General features: G+C 36.5%; 1 protein-coding gene across 1 annotated transcript in view; it reads left to right on the forward strand.

The window, feature by feature from the left end:
- Positions 1 to 18,666, forward strand: part of USP10 (ubiquitin specific peptidase 10) — a 54,725-nt gene that overhangs the window by 19,844 nt on the left and 16,215 nt on the right. The window contains exons 2-7 of the mRNA XM_068411189.1: positions 592 to 660; positions 3,778 to 3,823; positions 8,663 to 9,688; positions 15,564 to 15,655; positions 17,203 to 17,312; positions 17,780 to 17,835. Of these exons, the coding sequence (XP_068267290.1) occupies positions 592 to 660; positions 3,778 to 3,823; positions 8,663 to 9,688; positions 15,564 to 15,655; positions 17,203 to 17,312; positions 17,780 to 17,835 (1,399 nt within the window). The remainder of the gene's footprint in view (positions 1 to 591; positions 661 to 3,777; positions 3,824 to 8,662; positions 9,689 to 15,563; positions 15,656 to 17,202; positions 17,313 to 17,779; positions 17,836 to 18,666) is intronic.

Here is an 18,666-nt window from a genome sequence, read left to right on the forward strand (position 1 = left end):
AGACATTTTATCTTAGGTTTGTTCTGCAGATTTCTGGCACAGGGGTAAAAAAAATTCCTAAGAGCAGCTGTACCAAAAATGATATTTAGATCTTGTGTATTTTTCTACATCTAGGCAGTTTCAGTTCTGTGCTTGTGCACATAGGTGGTGGTGCCATTAACTTTTCATAACTCAGTAGTTTAGCAGAACTCTGGAAAAGTAATTCTTGTTTTTTCTGTTGTGAAGGGTAGGTATCTGTGTTGTTTTAGAAGGTAAACCAGCTTGTGTCTAGGGCTTATATGAACTGATGCAACTTCTCACCCTACGTGTTGGTTTAAAACTCGTCGCTCAATGAGCTGCAGTTTATGCTGGTGTTACCTCTGGTGGGAATTTGAAGGAAAATGCATTGTGTACGGTTTTAGAGCCTAAAGTACTTTGCTAAAGACTTGGGAAGGAATTAAGATAAGAGGTGGGATGCAAACAGGTGAGTTTCTGGCTCCCAACACACAGGTCTTTTTGAATGCTAGTATCTTAATAAATTTTATCATTAGTTTATTAATTGTATTGAATATAAATCCTTCTTTAACAAAGATCCTTCTCTTTTATTTTTAGTATATTTTTGGGGAGTTCAGCCCTGATGAATTTAATCAGTTCTTTGTGACTCCACGATGCTCAGTTGAGGTAAGATCTACTTTAAACTTCTTTTAGAAATAACATTTTAAAGCTACATCTCTGTGTGTGTATTTGAAATATAACAATACAATGATTTTCTTATCATTCTCTTAGCTTGCTAATTTACAAACTGAAGTTATTGAACAGGCGTCTTCTTTCCGTGGATGTTAAGTCAGTTTTTAGAAATAAGAAATTAATTATCCCATGTTCTGCTTGTCATCTTTCAGAGCTGGAATAGCTAACATTGTAGAGATAGGATGTTAAAAGTGATTTATGCAGCCCTATTACCTTAGGTTTGATTTTTTGTTTGATTTTTTTTTTTGAGAGGTGGATATAGAGAAAACTTTTTCAGCAGTGTTCTTGGTTGTAAGTAAGGTGGGCTTCTAAAGCTTGTGAGCCTTTTGAAGCACAAGGATTTGTAATATTTTTTGACAGGTGGAGCACTGCTAACCATCAAAGCTGTGCTTACGAGGAAGGCTGTGTGTGAGGTCTGAGAAATGAGAAATGGATCAATAACGAGCTAGTTACAGTGGCAGTGAGAACCACGGAGTGAAAACAGTTGTCTGTGTGTGTTTGAGTTCATAACATACTATAGGTAGTATTGTAGACTCTTATTTTCTGTAGTTCTTGGTAGAGAGTGAAGAAACCATTTTCCTTTGTAGGGAAGAGTATTATGCCATTGTCCTAATCTCCAGACTTGAAAAATCATTTTCCTCTAGGTCACTTTCTGTGTTTTCCCTCCAGACATTTCCATTCAAAGATTCCCATCGTGCTTCCGTCCTCCCCCCCAACATAAAGGAAATGAACACTTCAGCTGTAGATGGGGAAATCCTTTTGTCACATTTTGCAAATCTGATGACCACTGTTAATGCGACTTACTTTCCTGTACATAATTTTCCAAGTGTAATTAGTATAGTATACTGCTAAACAATAGAAGTGCATGAAGGGAATGGGATGGGGTGGGGGTTAGGGGAAGTTTGGAAAGAAAAAGATAGCTTCTACTTGCCTTTTGGGATAGCTTTGCATCTTCTCTGGTAGGTAGGAAGTAATGCAGAATAGGTCTTCAGGTAATACACATTTCTTCTGATTGTATTGCTGTTTTCCCCACCATTAGATACAGTAGCAGTAGTATGATGTTTGCATCCTGTGTAGTGTCGCTTTGTGTCCTACATCAGCTATTCTAACGTTTACAGTGTGGAAGATGAAAATGACTTCTGTAAAGCTATTCTCACAAAGTATGTTGAAGAAACATGAACCTACAGCATTAGAACCAGCCTTACTTCGTTTTATAGCTTTCTCAAGTTTACCACTTTCTGGTTAGCTATCAAAATAAAAAACTGTGTTGAACAATGTTCCTTAAGTTTGTCCTTGATCTGGTTCAGTTCAATGTTTTAATTATCTGGATGATAAAATAAAAATTATGCTTATTAGTTTTACACTGTGCAGATATTTCAGAGAAAAGTGATCTGAAAAAAAACAGGGTAAAATTCAAGAAGGACAAGACTGAGCTTATAATACTGCAGTGGTGTTTGACATACATTCTGTCGGGGGCAGTACCAGCTCTGGGAGCCCAAGCATCTGCTGGTGTCCTTCTGAAGTCCCTTACCTATAGACTGAAGGGTGGACTGAGTGAGGCAAGCGACTACTTAAAGCTAAAAGTTGTCTAGTGTGTGTCTTTTTACAAGGCATTTTTTAATACATGTTCTGTCAGATACCTCTTGACTGAGATAATTCAGATGACCTGGTTGTATGAAATGGGGGTCAACTCAGAAATCTCTGCTTTGCAAAGGTGCTGTTGATTAGCCAGATATGTAGGGGACCAACAGATGGACTACTTTATTTTTTCAATTTTCTTTTTTATTTTATATTTTCTTAAGCCCTTTGAATTGGAGAAAAACAAGAACTACAAGTTTTATCAGAAACTGACTGTAGACTTTTCGAGTAACTTTTTTAGCTCTAACTATAAAATTATATTGAATCTGTGTTCAATATTAATATGGATAATAGGTTCTAAACCGCTTTGAGCCTCTTTCTGACCCATTGATTCTCATTTTTGACCTGGAAAGTTGATGCATTAAGATGTATTACAGTTTATAATTGGATTTTACAGGATGTGTTCTTTTTATGCACTTTTTTATAATGGAATTTTAGGAATGTTTTTCTTGCCACTTCTGTTGCACTGTTGTCTATAGTGCTTTAAGAAGGCAATAGGTAAGTATCTGTAGCTTTAGAGAACTGAAGACTTCAATGGAGAAGTCTTTGTTATTTGTTACACCATTATAATTAATACTTAGAGTAACATTATACAACTGCACTGTACTCTCAATGTTTTATGTCCCACAGCAGGAACAGTTCAGCTGTTCTCCAGGCAGCTGCTGGACTGCAATGTAGCAATGGCTCCCAGTTCCTGCAGGCACAGGAGAAGGCTTTCAGCTGCTGGGGGAGTTTGGGGGCAGGTGAGGGGAGTTAGAAATTACCCACCTGTGGTTACTCAATAGCAAGGGTTCTGCCAACCACTGAGTCCGTAAAATGGTGCCAGTGTTTTACACTAGATGGATTTACAATCCAGATAGAAACTATATGCTGTGGTTATATTATGCTTAGGCTGATGATCAAAAATTTTTGTGTTAAATGTGATTAAGTGTACACTTTAGCTGAAACATTTCAAGGGCAATACTGTAGCTGAACCAGGTTGAGAGTCAAAAGGTTTAGGTGTTACTATTGTCTGTGCAAAACTTTATTTCATCATTTCACAGGTAATTTGGTCTATCTTCAGGTTTTGGCTAAAAAGAGGATGTGTTCCTCATTTTAAAATTGTGGTGAGTTACTGTTGGTGAAGGAAGATCCTGGTGCTGTGAGGTGAATTGCTTGAGAAGTTGATGAGCCTGTGGTGTGTAACCAAGATAATCTTTATCTTTCAGTAATTGTGGTAATCTGCAAGGACACTTGAAGCTACAGTGTGGGATTTGATAAATATAGAAGCATGAGTTCAAGACATACTCAGAAAATCAAACCTTAGTAACATGTTATTTTTAAAGGATTCAGATGTTTCAAATGAAGCTGATATCAAATGTTAATAGAGTTACTTTGTCTTTAAATAAGTTTCATTTCTTTTTTTTTGTACAGCTTCCCCCATACAATGAAACTGTTTCATGTGGTATTAAGTCCACAGGTAAGTTTCATGATGGTAAGAAATCAACATCCCTTTCTTTTAAACTTACAGGCTGTGACACTTTCCTTAGATTTACTACAACCTCTCTTTAAATTTAATCTTTAGAACTCGTTCAGCAGGTATATATGCATGTATTTGGCAGGTTGGTTTTTTAAACACCTTTATTGAATGAGGTCTGTGAGTATTTGAAAATACTGCATTGAACTTCAGCTAATTAGGATGGACATGCTTACTCTTCCTCAGTTGTGCTACTACACAATCTTAATGTCTTGCTGAAATATTGTAGGATGTAGCTGTAAAAATGTGGGGGGCAGAAGCTTGCTAGAGAACTTGTACTGAAGAAATTAGTAGTGTGGCATTCCGCTCCTGCAAGAGCCATAACATGAGTATTTTCTGGCGATTGCAACCTGAAGACAGCTCTGCAAGCAGTGCTCTGTTCAGTGTTCCCTTTGACTCTTGTTTCTGTCTGGCTCAGCTATTTTTCTGGAAAATCCGTTTTTTTTTCTTTTGGTGAAAGTATGACTCTTGATGTAAAAATGCATTACAGAGTTCCCATTTTAAAGCTGTAAGAGTCACACATCTACTCCGTCTCAACCAATACACCTTACAGCCTGGCCTGATTTCATAGTTACATAAAATTAACAGTTAAGGAGGAGTTGCCATGTGATCATCACTCTATGTAGTTTAAACCGAACTTTCTCAGTATTTAAGGGGCAGGTAAATTAGTGTTTGTTTTTTTCCCTGAACCAGTGGAGAGCAAGGAAGCTGAGACTTACCCAGATGTATATGAGAGTGATACAAATGACATCCAGATCTCCTTCAAAATATTGAAAGTGTCTGACTGGACATTTCTCAAAACTGCTTAAGAGGACCAAAATGCACGTATTAATGTTTAAGAACACCTTATCATTATGCTTAGCAACCTTGGCCTTGCATTTAAAGGTAAATAAGATAGTCATAAAGAAGGACAACAGGTCCTATTTGAAGGCAGATGTGCAATATTTCTGAAAATTCAGGAGCTTTATTTAGTACAAGGCTAGTTTTAGGACCCTGAGTAGTTTTATGTAGGAGTTTGAAATGTTCTTTGAAAGGACCATATGGTACAAATTGTCTGTTGTTGATGACAGGGGCGTCCGTCATGTATTGCTTTGTGTAACTATGGATTTAAGTTCTGTTCTTTAAGTCTGAGATTTTAATGTTCACAAGCCATACAGAAAGTTGGTTTGTACAAATGTTTTTCAGATCATTCCTAGACCCTGAGAGAACCCCTCCCAGCTCTGAGATTAGGTAATGACAGCAAATTAGGTTTTGTCTGAAAAATGTCTTTAACAAGCTTGCACTGTACTGTGCATGCATATTACCTCTGTGATGGCTGCATAAGAAGCTCTGGAAACTAAAATGGCATGCTACACTTATGCAGAATATTGATAATTATAATGAGATGACACACACTGACCATTTTGTCACCCCCCCCATAGTCTAATTTTTTTCCTATACTTATCTTCAGTTTTTAACTTTATTACATAATTAGAAGGTCTGTTAATACTTACTAGGAATAATAAAATCATGGCTGAAGCTCTAATATGCAGAACTCTGTTCAGACTAATTAGTACTGTGTATTCACAGCTTTCATTATTGTACATAGACTTTGTCCTTGGAGCATCTGTCGATACTTGTTTCAATATGCGTGTCATGTTGTTCATGACAGATACATGTTTCAGTCCATTCAGAAATAGCACTGAACTAGATTGAAGCAAAGATGCCCAGAAGTGAAGTGGAAAGTCAAAACAAATAGAAAAAATTGCTCTCATTTTTTTCAAAAAAACTTGACACAATCTTATGGCAAATGAGCTTCTACCACTCATTCCATAGGCTGACTATAGAGTAGCTACTGGTATTTATTATTCTAATCATGCTGCAAGGTGTAAAGTTTAATTCCTCAGTTGTAACTTCCTAATTTGTATGTTAAATGCCAGAATATCAGTTATGCTCTTGGCAAGATTTTAGTCTACAATGTTCACGTTGCTCCTTCAGCTAAATTACCACTGTGCCACACTCGTAAGGGATGTGTTTTGTTTTCTGCTTCCTACTTGCCCTGGGTTGGCTCCTGTGATTGTCTAGTGTACAGCAAGCTGATAAGTTCCCCAAAACAGAATTAAAAATACTTGGATTATTTTTTTTGCTAGGTTAGCATTTAGTAACACAAGCTCTGGAAGCTTGCTGGAGAGTAGAGGAGCAGGACAGGAGTGCAGAAATGAGAGCTCTCACTTTTGGCTGTGGTAGACTTAACTTGCCCATGAAGGGAAACCACGTTCTTTGCTTTAAAGCAATTTTTTTTTTTTTTAAACTGGGATTTTGGACAAGAAACGGAAATCCCAGATTATTTTGAATTAGTAGGAATTTGAAATGTGCCCAATAATTCATTCTTACAGTTGTTAGAGGAATATTAGGTGTTACCAGTTGTTGCTTGTGCTTTTTACTGTTGTAACAAAGGGTAAAGAACTACCTCTTGGTTTGTGCCTGAACTAACAAGTTGCTCCATAAGCAGGTGAACAAATGAGAAATAGTTTTGTTGTGGATTTGTGTCCCGTATCCTTTAAAACCCTGTGCAAATGAAGCTGTGGCTGGTTTCAAGCTGTGTGCGTCCTGACAGGTCAGCCAGTGTGTAGCACTGATAGCCGGTTAGTGTTGCTGCTCACCAGTTAGGTGATGCCTGAGATCTCCCAGCCCTTCCCTCTTCAGTGGGGATCAGGCAGCAGCTCTCCACCTCCCTGCCTCTAGGCTGCTGATTTTTTAAAAAGCAACTTAAGCTCTCTTTTCTGGTTGGTGATTGCAGAAGTAGTTGGTGAGTAGCTGGTGAGTGGTGGATTGACAGGCGTGGTGTTATAAAATGCTTTCTCATGGGTGTAGGGGAGAGGTGAAGAAAACTTGAAATTCAGGCTCTTGTTAACATGATTTAGAGAAATCAGATGTGTATGGAGTGTTTCTCTCTCTTTTTTTTTTCTTTTTAAAGTTTCCTTTCATCTGACTGGCAGCAAGATTGAAATTGATATGTGAAATGTGTTTACTTCTCATTTGGTTAGGTTAATAGATCAAAGCAGAAAAGCAATTAACATCTGTATTATATATCTTTGTTCATTAATTCATAATATGTTGGTACTGCATGTGTAAGTCAGACCTCAACACACATTGAATGCTTGTTATTCTTCATTTGATATTGAAAAATATGTACCCTGTAGAGTCTTGTTTCTTCCACATTTTTTTTTTAAAGCTAAAATTTTCATCAGCGAACTTTTCTAGGAAGTATTTGGAGAGTTTTAAAACAGTTATGTTGACAGTTATGTATCAAAACATTCTCCACTAGACTCTGTCTTCCCATAGGATTTTTTCCTTAGGTGTGTGTATAAATTTTTTCCTTAGGAACTGTTGCTTGCTTTTTGTTGTGTGTTTTTTTTTTTTAAAAAAAAAAACCAACCCAAAATCCCCCAAAAAACCTCATTTTTAATGAGTGTTTGTGGTATACTTGAAAATATGCATTTGTTGACGTGTCATACATAACGTAAGTTGCACAAAATCTTTAAAGTTTAGTGGTATTATCCACTTCTATTCCTTTGGAAATAGTATTTAGTGTTGTTTGGTTCTCTAGTAACAGTCTTAAAAATGCAAAATGTTTTTTTTAGCCTCCCATCTTTGAAGAAACAGAAAATATTAACGTTAATGTCTTTGAAACAGTAACATACCTATCGTAGAAAGACCTACAAAACTTTAATTACTAAAATGTGAGCTTACCTTTAACATTCCTGAGCCTCAGTTTCATTAGTTTTATGTCTTTATTTGATAGTTACGGAAATATTTGTAAGTGAACTATTCAGCGTTGCTAGTTAGCACGCATGCATTATAAAACTAACTTAAGTTCCATGAAATTGCAGTACTTTGTGACTGACAATATTTTGTGATACTGCAGCCTGCCATGAAAATATTCCTTAGTGTTTCTTTAAAGAGCATGTTGAAGTTCCAGGGTAAATAAATAAATAAACCCCAACAAAAAAAAACCAAACCAAACCAAACACCAACAAAACCCAAACCCAATCCTGTTCATAAATTTTTCAGTACCGCTTGTATGTACAAGTTGAACACTGACTTATGTTGAGGCATATCTGTTGTATTTCTTGTCATAAAATCAGTCATATATATCATATTCTCATATAGTAATAAATTAAGCTCTGATAAAATTAAGTTATTGATGAGCCTACAGTTTCATAAGCTGTAATTGCAGTTTTTCCATACAATTAATGAAAATATTTCTCAGTTATTAAGGATTATGATAAATCTTTACACACCAGGAAAACCAAACTAAGCAAACTCCCCAAAAACCAAACTCCACATGTGGAAATTATTTTTAAAAGTTAAACAGGTAAAGACTTGGATTTTGTAATTGTCAGTGGAAAAGACTGGCTTTAGAGTAAGTGTGGAGTTAAATATTGCACCATATTTTATATGCAATTATCCAGTAATTAACTTAATGCAGAATATTGCTAAAGTTATTGGGCTTTAATAGTTTTTCTTAATAGGTGAGTTTAATAGGTGTTATCTGCAGGAACTGTGCAGTGATTTGGAAAATTACATCCTCTATTTAAGAAAACCTGAATCATACTCTGTTGTCTTTAGGAAAAATATGTTTTGAAATGGCCTTCAGGATTGAGATACGGAATAAGAATTGTTTGAGTTTGAGGGGATGTAGTTGGTTTTTGTGTTGCAGGAAAAGATGTTTTTTTGTTGATATGTTAGCTTTTTGATTAGATGTCATTCACTAACTCAGGCTTGCTTTCTTTTGTCCAGGGGAAGAGTATCAGAGAATTGAATTTGGTGTTAATGAAGTTATTGAGACACAGTCATCTGTACTAAATAACACCGACTACAGTATCTCAAGTACTCTGAATCCTCAGGCTCCAGAATTCATTCTCAGTTGTGCACCTGCTCAGAAAACCCCTGATGATGCTCTCAGTGAAACAAACTACAACTCCATTGACTGCCAGTTCACTGACCCAACCCTCGCTTTGGACAGCGGTTCTAACGCTGAAAACGATGGCTTGTCTGGAGGCCTTGGACAAAGGGAGCGGAAAAAGAAGAAAAAAAGACCGCCTGGATACTACAGTTACTTGGAAGATGTCAGTGATGGCATCGCTCCCACGGAAGCTCTTGTAAATGGCCATGCAAATTCATCGGGACTAAACAGTATAAGCACGGAGGATACGGAACTGACAGGAGACATACCCTCCCTGGCCACACCAAGGACTTGCAACAGCCCGGACAATTCTGTGGACTTCATTAACGAAGCCGTCTCTGATGATTCTGTTTCTAGCGCACTAGACAATACCAGGACTGCAGGGCAGCCTGAGGTATGCCGTGTTACTAATTCTGAACAGTTTTGCATCCCCTCAGAGACTGGCAGAGATAGCCCTTTAAGGACAGCTGTTGTACAGTCTTATGCTGGTACTGATACTACTGAAAATCTTGGCGTTACTAATGGACAAACACTTGAATCCTCTGGTGAGGACACAGCTGCCAATGGGGTAGAATTGCACACTGTGGAAAGCACTGACTCAGACCAAGCTAAGCCTGAGGAAGCTTCACCTACTACTGAGGCAACAGTCCCGGTTGCAGGATCAGTCCCTGTTAATCAGCCTGCAAAATCGTGGGCTAGTCTTTTTCACAATTCCAAGCCCTCTGCTTCCACATCTGTGGTCTATGTTGAGACTAAGTATACCCCTCCTGCCACATCTACTCTGGTCCCTGAGAAACAGGTTGAAGTCAAAGAGGGACCTGTTCCAGTTTCAGAGGATCCTGTAGCCATAAAGATTGCAGGTATAGTTAATACACACGAGTGGATGTTACACTGGAAGGGTATTAACTCTGCTTGTAAACAGGAGCGTGCAATATTGATAGAGAAGATTCCTCTGTTATTGTTCTTAATAAGATGACTGTTCAAACACTGCTATGAAAGATGAAATTTAAATAACCTAGTTTGGTGTCCCCCTGAGTAAGCATTCCCATGAGACATTACTGTGTCATTATCCCAGATGCGGTAAAACTATTGCTACTTGTCAAGCAATATGTTTAAGTGATCTGTCATTTTAAATAGGCTGCTTGCATTCAGCTGTGTGCTACTGTAGCAGGGAGAACACATTAGAAAAGTTTGTTCTGAAAATGGTGTGTTATATTACACAGTATTTATAATCTTGCAGTGCATTCCATTACAAGAAGAGAAGAGTATTAATATATTTATGCCAAAGTAGCTGGAATTCCTGGACACTTACAGTAGCTTAAGTGTAACGTCTATAAATAAGTCTTGCTTCAGAAATTCTAATTCAGGAAATAGTTTTTATATTTATTGAGTTGCTGTTTGAGGAGCCTCTTTCAAATTTTGAAGAGTTATCCTTAACCATTATAAACAATATTATTTTATTTAGAAACCATGCTAGCTATTGCCTCTTCAAGAATAACCATAAGAAACTGTCCAGAGGGTACATCAGGAAAGGCAACACGTGATATAAAGGCTCTGACAGTTGGTCCTGTCATATTTGTGGTTCTAATGAGAAATGCTAGAATGTGCATGAGATCATGTTTTCTGACTGAATCTGCAAAAATGAAGAAAGATATCTGGTTGGTTGCATTTTGTGTCACTGACTCATGAGTGTTGGAAGAAAAATAATTATTTTAAATCTGTGAAATAGTCCGTATGTGAAAAGGCTTGTGCAAAATCCTGCTATTTATGCTACAAGCTAATTTTCAAGTACAGTGGTGTTTCATGTGTGACAATTCCAAGTTAAACTTTTCTGGTCTAAGCAGAAGCTGACCTGGAGATTTCTATTCAGAATACCCAGAAGTATATGCCTGCCTCTCATCCCCTCCTTAGTTACGGTTTCACTACTTAAAATTGTCTGCTGAGAGGAAAGCTGTCAGAATAATTCATATTTCTGTGTATTTTTCACTTAGGCGTCACAAACACAGTTGACTGTATTAAAAAAATGTGTATAAGCAGGTGATGATGGTTTGTATGAACCCATACATGTGGAGTGTGTTGTACTCTTAAAATCTTTAAGCTATCATTTGGTAATCAATTTTAACCTAAAACTATTTTGTGACAACCGTAAAGCTAGAACTGCTTACCATAGGTAGGTCCAAGTTGCTTCAGCTTTAAGTTAACTTTCTAGACTTTTACTGTTTCTGTACTATTTTTTGCCACCAGGTGGGAGCAGAGCTTTTTATTTTGTCTTTAATGTATTAAAATAGCAATGTAATTTTTATAGGATTTTCTTCTGCACCTTCACTATTAGCTAGCTGTTTTTGCAGAGGAATAATCTGAGTATAGATCCTTTTCCAGTGAGAAGGAATTCATCTTCTCATTGCAGCTGATGTAGGTAGGAGTTACATTGCTGCAATTCCTGTAATTCAGATGCTGCTGATTTTGGTGTAAAACGTTTACTTAAAGATCTGAATGCCATGTGATCAGTACTTTGCTCTGTGGGAAGAGGTGGCTTTTTTAATGTTCTCTGTCCTGTTTGAAAAATAGGTACATTAGTGCTTTGTTCATACACCCACACTCAAAAATGTGTTACGTGAGTTTCAGTTTATGTTTTCCAGACAGATCAGTTGCTCTGTTCTGTACATACTTAATTTCAAATCTTCTCCTTAGGTTAACATCATTGTATAAGGGTATATAGCAATCCTGGATGTTTTTCATAGGTAGCTGCTGATTGTGTTCCTTGTTCTCTGTGTGGCTGAGCTGAGATACTGTTGTTTTATTTGCTGGATATTCACCAATTTCAGCTCATGCCAATGGGAATGAATATTTGACCACAAGTGCCATAGGGTGCTAAACACAGGTAAAATCTAAACCTGAAGTATCTCGAGTTTAGCAAGCAAAATTAGCAGATCTTCTGAGTTAATGTTGGGGCTCTGAGGCCCTTTTGTACAGTTTTTATTCAGAACATGCTCAGGACACAAGAAGTTACTTTTCCAGGGACAAATTGCTGGTTTGTGCCTTAATTTCACCAGTTACTACAAGGGAGGTTAATGGTTCACAGGCACCTTGAAGATAGGTTAGTGCTACTGGATTCAACCTGCGAAGGTCTGTGGTTTCTTAGTCCTCAAAAGTAAATGAAAGCTACACAAGGTAAAGAGATGAAGATTAGGACTAGAAAATAAATAGACAAACAAATTTCATGTTAATCTTGACGAGAAAAAAATACTGAGCAGTTAATTTTAGCAAGTGGCTCAGGTGTGTGGTGAGAAGCTTTACTGGCAACACTAGTGAACAGGTTAAAGGAACTTCTGAAGTAAACTGTGAACCATTGTTGTTTATTTGGCAAAACTCCAGGCAGATAGCACCAGAATGGTAGAGAAGTACAGGTATGGCACTTGCATGTTTAGAAAGGGACAACTGTATTAATTATACACCTTAACCTAATTTAGATGGTAGGACAAACATTTTACTAATTCGTTTCTAAGGTATAGTAAGGTTATAAATGGTCCATATTTGTAAAAAATATGACTCTCAGGCTTCACTTGCTACATTTCACAGTTACTACCCTCTGATGCATAACCTGATGATAGTTAATAACTCCGTATATAATGTTCTAAGTCAGCTAGGGAAATAAGTGATTGGAAAACTAGCTCTCTCCGAGTAGTCTTTTAACTTTGGTAACTTTAGGAAACTCTTAGTAACTTTAGGAAAAATTTCAATGGGAGAATCTAAAAAGATTTTCGGAATCATGTTTGCTTGCAGCGTTTTCATTGTGGATGATGGAATTAACAGTGCACATAAAATTTGTTTACAGCAGGCAGAATTTCAGGTGAATTGAAGAACACAAACATGTAAGACCTGACTAAATCTGGAATGATTTTAAATTAGGAAGAGGGGAATCCAATAAAAGCAAGTATGAAAGGATATACCAGAACAGAAATCAAATGCAAGCTTACAGTACAAAGAACAAATGGTTGGTAATAGTATTAGAGAATAAAAGGATCTAGAAGTTCTCGGGGGTTGATAAGTGTCCTTAGTAAAGCTGAAGAAGTTTTGTTTCCAGTGTGTGTTAATACCAATTTATATGGAAAAGATGGAAGATAACTATGATTCTGTTGTTGCTGTTGAGGACTTGATGAAAATGCCAGTCTGGGCCTTACTTCTCAAGGAAGATGTAATAGTGCAGCAGAGAAAACAGAAGTAAGGTTTGAAAACCATGTGCTTTCCACAAACATGGAAAATTTGGATTTACTTTGTCTCAGATGAGATTGTTGGAGTGATCGTGGATGTAACTGCAAACACGTAAAATAAATTCATAACGCAGATGGCGACTCACTGCTCTCCCAAGACTGTGGTGAACAAGACAAGAATTTCTTAGTTTAATTTGTAAAAAAGGTGTTTCAATGTTACCTGTGAGAAAAAATTGGCTCATTGATAAAGCTGGGTAAGCACTAGAGCAAGTGGTTGGGGAGTGGAGATATTGCAAGGTTTGGGGTTTTTTATGAACAATTTCAGAAATTTAGCCTGTTGTACTGTCAAACTGCAGGCTTGTATAAACGGATTTTGTGTAGGGTTATCCAGCAGTGTTGTCCTGGCACATCGTATCAGTGTCCAGATTTGAAGAAAGATCTGAGTGACATACGTAATATTTGCCAAATAATGGGCTCAAGCTAAGTGTTAAATAGCTACCGTGTAACACATGTCTCTTCAGCATGGAGACCATATCCACATGGTTTCTCTTTTGTTGAACTTTGCACTTGCATTGTTTAGGGAATTACGTTTTTCTTCAAAAATTTGAGGAGTATTTATAATACCACCACCTGGTGAATGAACAAAATATTCTCTATTTACCAACAGAAATTTCTGAACATGATAATATTGTTCTAGATATGTTTGCAAATCAAGGCTGTGTTTCACAGTTCACTGTCCACCAAAGGGAACGTGAATTCTTTCTGGTTAGCGATGTGTGCTTTGTAACAGGTTTAGAAACTTTAAGAAAGTTTTCTCATGGTTGTAAGTGTATTTTTCTTCTGATACTCTTGTAAAAGTTCTTTTAGTTATTGTGTAAATGTTATGTGAGATGAAAATGTGGTATTGAATGTAATTGCTGTACACAAAAATAATTCTTTATGTTAAAAGAAACTCACTGTAATTCATCTAGGCATTGTTTACAAAGCAGTTTTATGACCACAAGAGGATGCTAAAGGTCCTAATAATCACGTTTTTTAATATGATACAAAAATGGAGAAAAATAGAGTTAACGTAAAAGGTTATTCATGGGCATTAAAAATACGTTTTTCATTATTTTTATCCTAATTTCAACAGTGCTTAGTTATATTAACAGAAAGGTTGTATGTGTGCACAACTCGTTCAAACTCTGCTGCATTAACAATATATTCTGAAATACTTGAGTATTAGTAATTTAATAACAAGTATTTTCCAGCACTTGCAGAAGGCTTTTCATCTGCTTCTGTGCTAGATGCTAACGTCTTCCTTTTTACATCTTTTTGCTGTCTGCCCTTTCAGGTGTCAGGTTCATTATGTAATAGAGGACTGATTTAAATATTTTGTGGTTTTTTGGCATGTTTTTCTTTGCTTAGAACTGGTAGTGTCAGCAGGAAATATGATCTTGTAGGTCAAGAGATAGTTTGGAAGTAGAAGGACTTGGATTTTGTTTGTAATTCTGCCACCTCTGCTGCTTACTTATGGCTTTGTGCCTCTGCTTTTCTAGCTAGGTCATGTTATCTTGTCTGTTTAGATAGTCCTAGCGAACAGCTCCAACTCTTAGTTTATGCAGTGTAGCATATAAGGGCTTTAGAGGCCCTCACATTTATTATAAAAATAAATAACCCGCTTGGTAGACAATTGCTATGTTTATTTGCATTTTCTATCCTGTCTTGTATACCTCTTGTCCTTATTTTGCAAATTTAAAATATACCGGAGCCAATATTTTCCTTAAATAGGTTTTATTTAGGTACCTAAATAACAGGTCAGACTTCCTGGAAAAACTCCCCCTGTTGCTCTCAGTTTCATAACTTGAGGCAGACTTATTTATGTGCAGTGGTTTCCGATTTTTAAACTTGGGCCGTTGCTGAAGTTTTTGAAAGCAGGAAAATTATATTATTTGAAAGCAGTAGGCATTATATTATATAAGTCTGTTATCTTGTAGGTTTTGCAAGTCTTGAACAAGTAGATAAAATACACTGTTCAGAAGACCACGTTAACACCTCTGTCCTGTTTGCACTGAGGTATTTTTGTTGTAAGATAGTGTGTGTTGAAACTTGTAAACTGAAATTGCTGTATCAGCTTCATCTCTCTTCAAAGCAGAAGAATTTGGGAAATACTTCATAAAATTGGTGGCAAGGGATTACAGCTAATGGGATTTTATATCTATATATGTATCGATATAAATAAAAGTGTCTGATTTTAGGAAAACAAAAATAAAAACAAATAGGTCTTCTCAGTTTTGAAATGACAATGATGAGTTTTTGTACCAGCATCTTCCTGACCTAAACTGCAGGTTGTCTTCAGTTGGAGAAATATGTCTGATGTGAAATGTGAGCAGTGTTTAAATGGAACGAAAATAATTTGCTGAAGTTTCTGAGAATCTTGTTAATTGATTTTAGTTGTTTTGTAATGCATTAACAGGTATTTGTTTTGATGGCTAGCATACGCATTTTGTTGCTGCTCAATTTACTGTTTCTCATTCTGCAGAAATACTGGAAAATGTAAGACTAATACATAAACCGGTGTCTTTGCAACCGCGAGGGCTGATCAACAAAGGAAACTGGTGCTACATCAATGCTGTATCCTTACCTTGGAAAAATTATTACACTTAAGTTAATATTTGTATATTATATCTGTCAAAGTTTTCTTGGATTATTCTGGTAAGTATTTTATAAAAGCGTTTGTCTTCCCATATCCTGCTATTGTTTAAGGGTAGCATCTAGAAATGCAAGGGTATTTTGCGTCGTTGAACCTAGTGTCCAGGGTTCCCCTGCAGCTTGTTGCACAATCCTGTTTGCAGTTTATCTCTGCTACCTCTGTCAAAATATTTCAAGCTAACTTTCTCGTGACTGAAAACCTTCTTGTAATTTCTAGTTATTTTTACTCATGACTCTTTGTGCATCAACTTAATTGGTTATTTCTCTTTTGTACTTGAAGTAACTATTCTTAGGCTTTGTTTTGGCAGTTTGGTAAGCGGATCATTTGGTTTTCTGTTGAGCAGGCTGTCCCTGTCATATCCATATCATCTGTGTAAATGCAGTGTTTAAACTTTTTAGAATGGAATGGAAGATTAGCTCGCTCTTAATGTATTAGAATTATATTCCCCTGTGAAAATAACTCTTACCTTGGGTAACAGAAGCCTTCTTTCTTCAGTGCTCTATTATGTTAGTTAGTAATAATTTTTTTTTTATTACTACATATGTCCTATGTTAGCAATGGCTCACTGCAAGTAACAATTAGGATACTTTAACTGCTAGTACTGCTAGTGAAAAATATTAAGACCAGTTTGAAGACTGATCATTGTAGAACCTAATAACCTATTTCCAGACCAGTGATTGTGCTTGAAACTTGAGCTTTTATCTTACATAACCAGTTCTGCACTCATCTGATTGTATGTATTAGCTCCCGTTTTTCAGTGTTAAAATGTTACATGGGAATTTGTTACTCAGTTTTTGCACACTATGGGGATCCAGTGAGTATCTCTCTCTAGCTGTTGAGATCGCTGCCTTTTTTGTCGTTTCCCTGCCCCTGGTTTTTTAATACATTTCTTCTCTTCACTGTTCTCACAAAGTAGCACAGATTTTGATGTTTTTAAAGTATTTTCTTCCAACATACACTGTAGTTCTACTCGTTGCTCCAAACTCTTCTTTACACTGCAGAGTGTTTCACATCACAGCGGGTTGGGTTGGGTTGGTTATGGGGGTGAACATCACTTTTAACTTGAAGTCTGTCAGCTGACTTCTTCCGTTCTTTTCAGAAAACAATGTTACAGGTTATCACTTGCCAGTTTTCAAAGTGTTAATTTTATAAAGCCTTTCCTATAAAAGTTTTTTTCCTCTCCTGCTCCTAGAGTAAATGTTTCCTTCCCCTTTAATTAAAGTTTTTGACGATACTAAAATGTCAGTGAAATCGCTGCATGTTACAAGATACTGGGGATTTTTAGTATAACTTCTGTACATTATTAGATAATGTTGTGATAAAAGTCCATCCATCTGTTCCAGTTTAGTTATTGGATTGGTCTAGATAATAAAGAGTTAGCTTTGTTTTGCATATAATAAACATAATTGAATATTTGGTTAATAAGCAGATTACTTTTTCTGAATGTTTCCTTAATGCCACTGCACAGACCCTGCAAGCCTTGGTTGCTTGCCCTCCAATGTATCATTTAATGAAGTCCATTCCAATGTATTCAAAATCGCAGCGGCCGTGTACCTCAACACCAATGATAGACAGTTTGTAAGTAGTGTGTTAAAAATAAAAGATAATAATCTGTGATCTGACTAAGCTCATTCAGAAATATGTAACAAACTATTGTTTACTGCAATTGTTGAAAGTTGATATGTATCCAGAAGTCTTTTTTGTGTGTTTCTTTGGTCATACATGCCTTTTATAATGAACTTGGTATTTTACAGTTGCTTGACTAGTCAAGGAAGATACCTCCTGTTGCCTGAGGAATATCAGTTTTAAATACTATTTAATATACAAAAATGAACTGTGAGAGCTACAAGAACTAACCTAACGCTTTGGTTTCATTAGAAATGATCAGGTTAATTTTTATGTCTGAACTTTACTCAGACTTCATTATGATATTCTTCAATATTTTTTTTTGGCAGTCAGTAATGACAGTGATCTAATATTATTATTTGTCCTTCCAAGTCTTAACCTGCTGCTCATGTCTAGTTGTTCCTTCCATTCTGTTTCAGTGTTCGTTTAATGAATGAGTTCACTAACATGCCTGTACCTCCTAAAGCAAAACAAGGTGAGTGGGAATAGGGGGAGAAAAGTCTTAAAATCATGGTAAGAAGGCTTGGGATAAGGATCTGCATTGTGTGATGTACTTAAGACCTTTAAGTACTGCTGCTTGATATCCCCTTCATGGCTCTTCGGACTTCTGCGGTTTCTTGATATCTTAAAAAGTTTGCTGTTGCTTTTCTGTCACTGTTACACTTTTTCTTATTGGTGATTCATATCGAGAAGTCATAGATGTTGTGCCTAATTTTTTTCTGTTTGGTAGACCAAATGTACAAGTGCAATAAGAACAGTTTTTGTTGCAGGTTAGCTTAATTGTTAAGATGCCTTCTAAGAACATGCCCTTTCTAACAAAATCATTTGATATTCAGTGTGTTTTACTTTGCTTCCTTCCTTGCATATTTCCAGCTTTTTGGTTTATCAGCTTGCTCAGTTCCATTGTTCTTCCTTGAATACTAAACACTCGCATAAATTCAGAACAAAATGGGGCCGTAATAGGTCGTTTTAGCAGTCAGAGATTGCCTGCAGGCATGTTATCATGGCTTCTGATTCCTCCCCATGTACTATTTCAATGTGAAAACTTTGGAAGTGTATGATTCTTGCTAACACATGTTCAGGATCGATGACGATAATGTAGTGAGGAGTAGAAGGTTTTTTTCATGCAAATAAATTATCTTGCAGGTTTCATTTTTTTTAATCTCTTAGCCAAATCTGTTGTATTACAAAGTTACAGAAATAAAAGACAGTTTCAGGAATGTGTTTATGTAACATTATAAGAAAATATCACGAGGAGCTGGTTGTTCCAGTGATTTCCAAACAGTTCAGACATTTCTGTGGTTTG

This window comes from Nyctibius grandis, chromosome 12 (genome assembly GCF_013368605.1).
Source record: "Nyctibius grandis isolate bNycGra1 chromosome 12, bNycGra1.pri, whole genome shotgun sequence".
Classification (NCBI taxonomy): domain Eukaryota; kingdom Metazoa; phylum Chordata; class Aves; order Nyctibiiformes; family Nyctibiidae; genus Nyctibius; species Nyctibius grandis.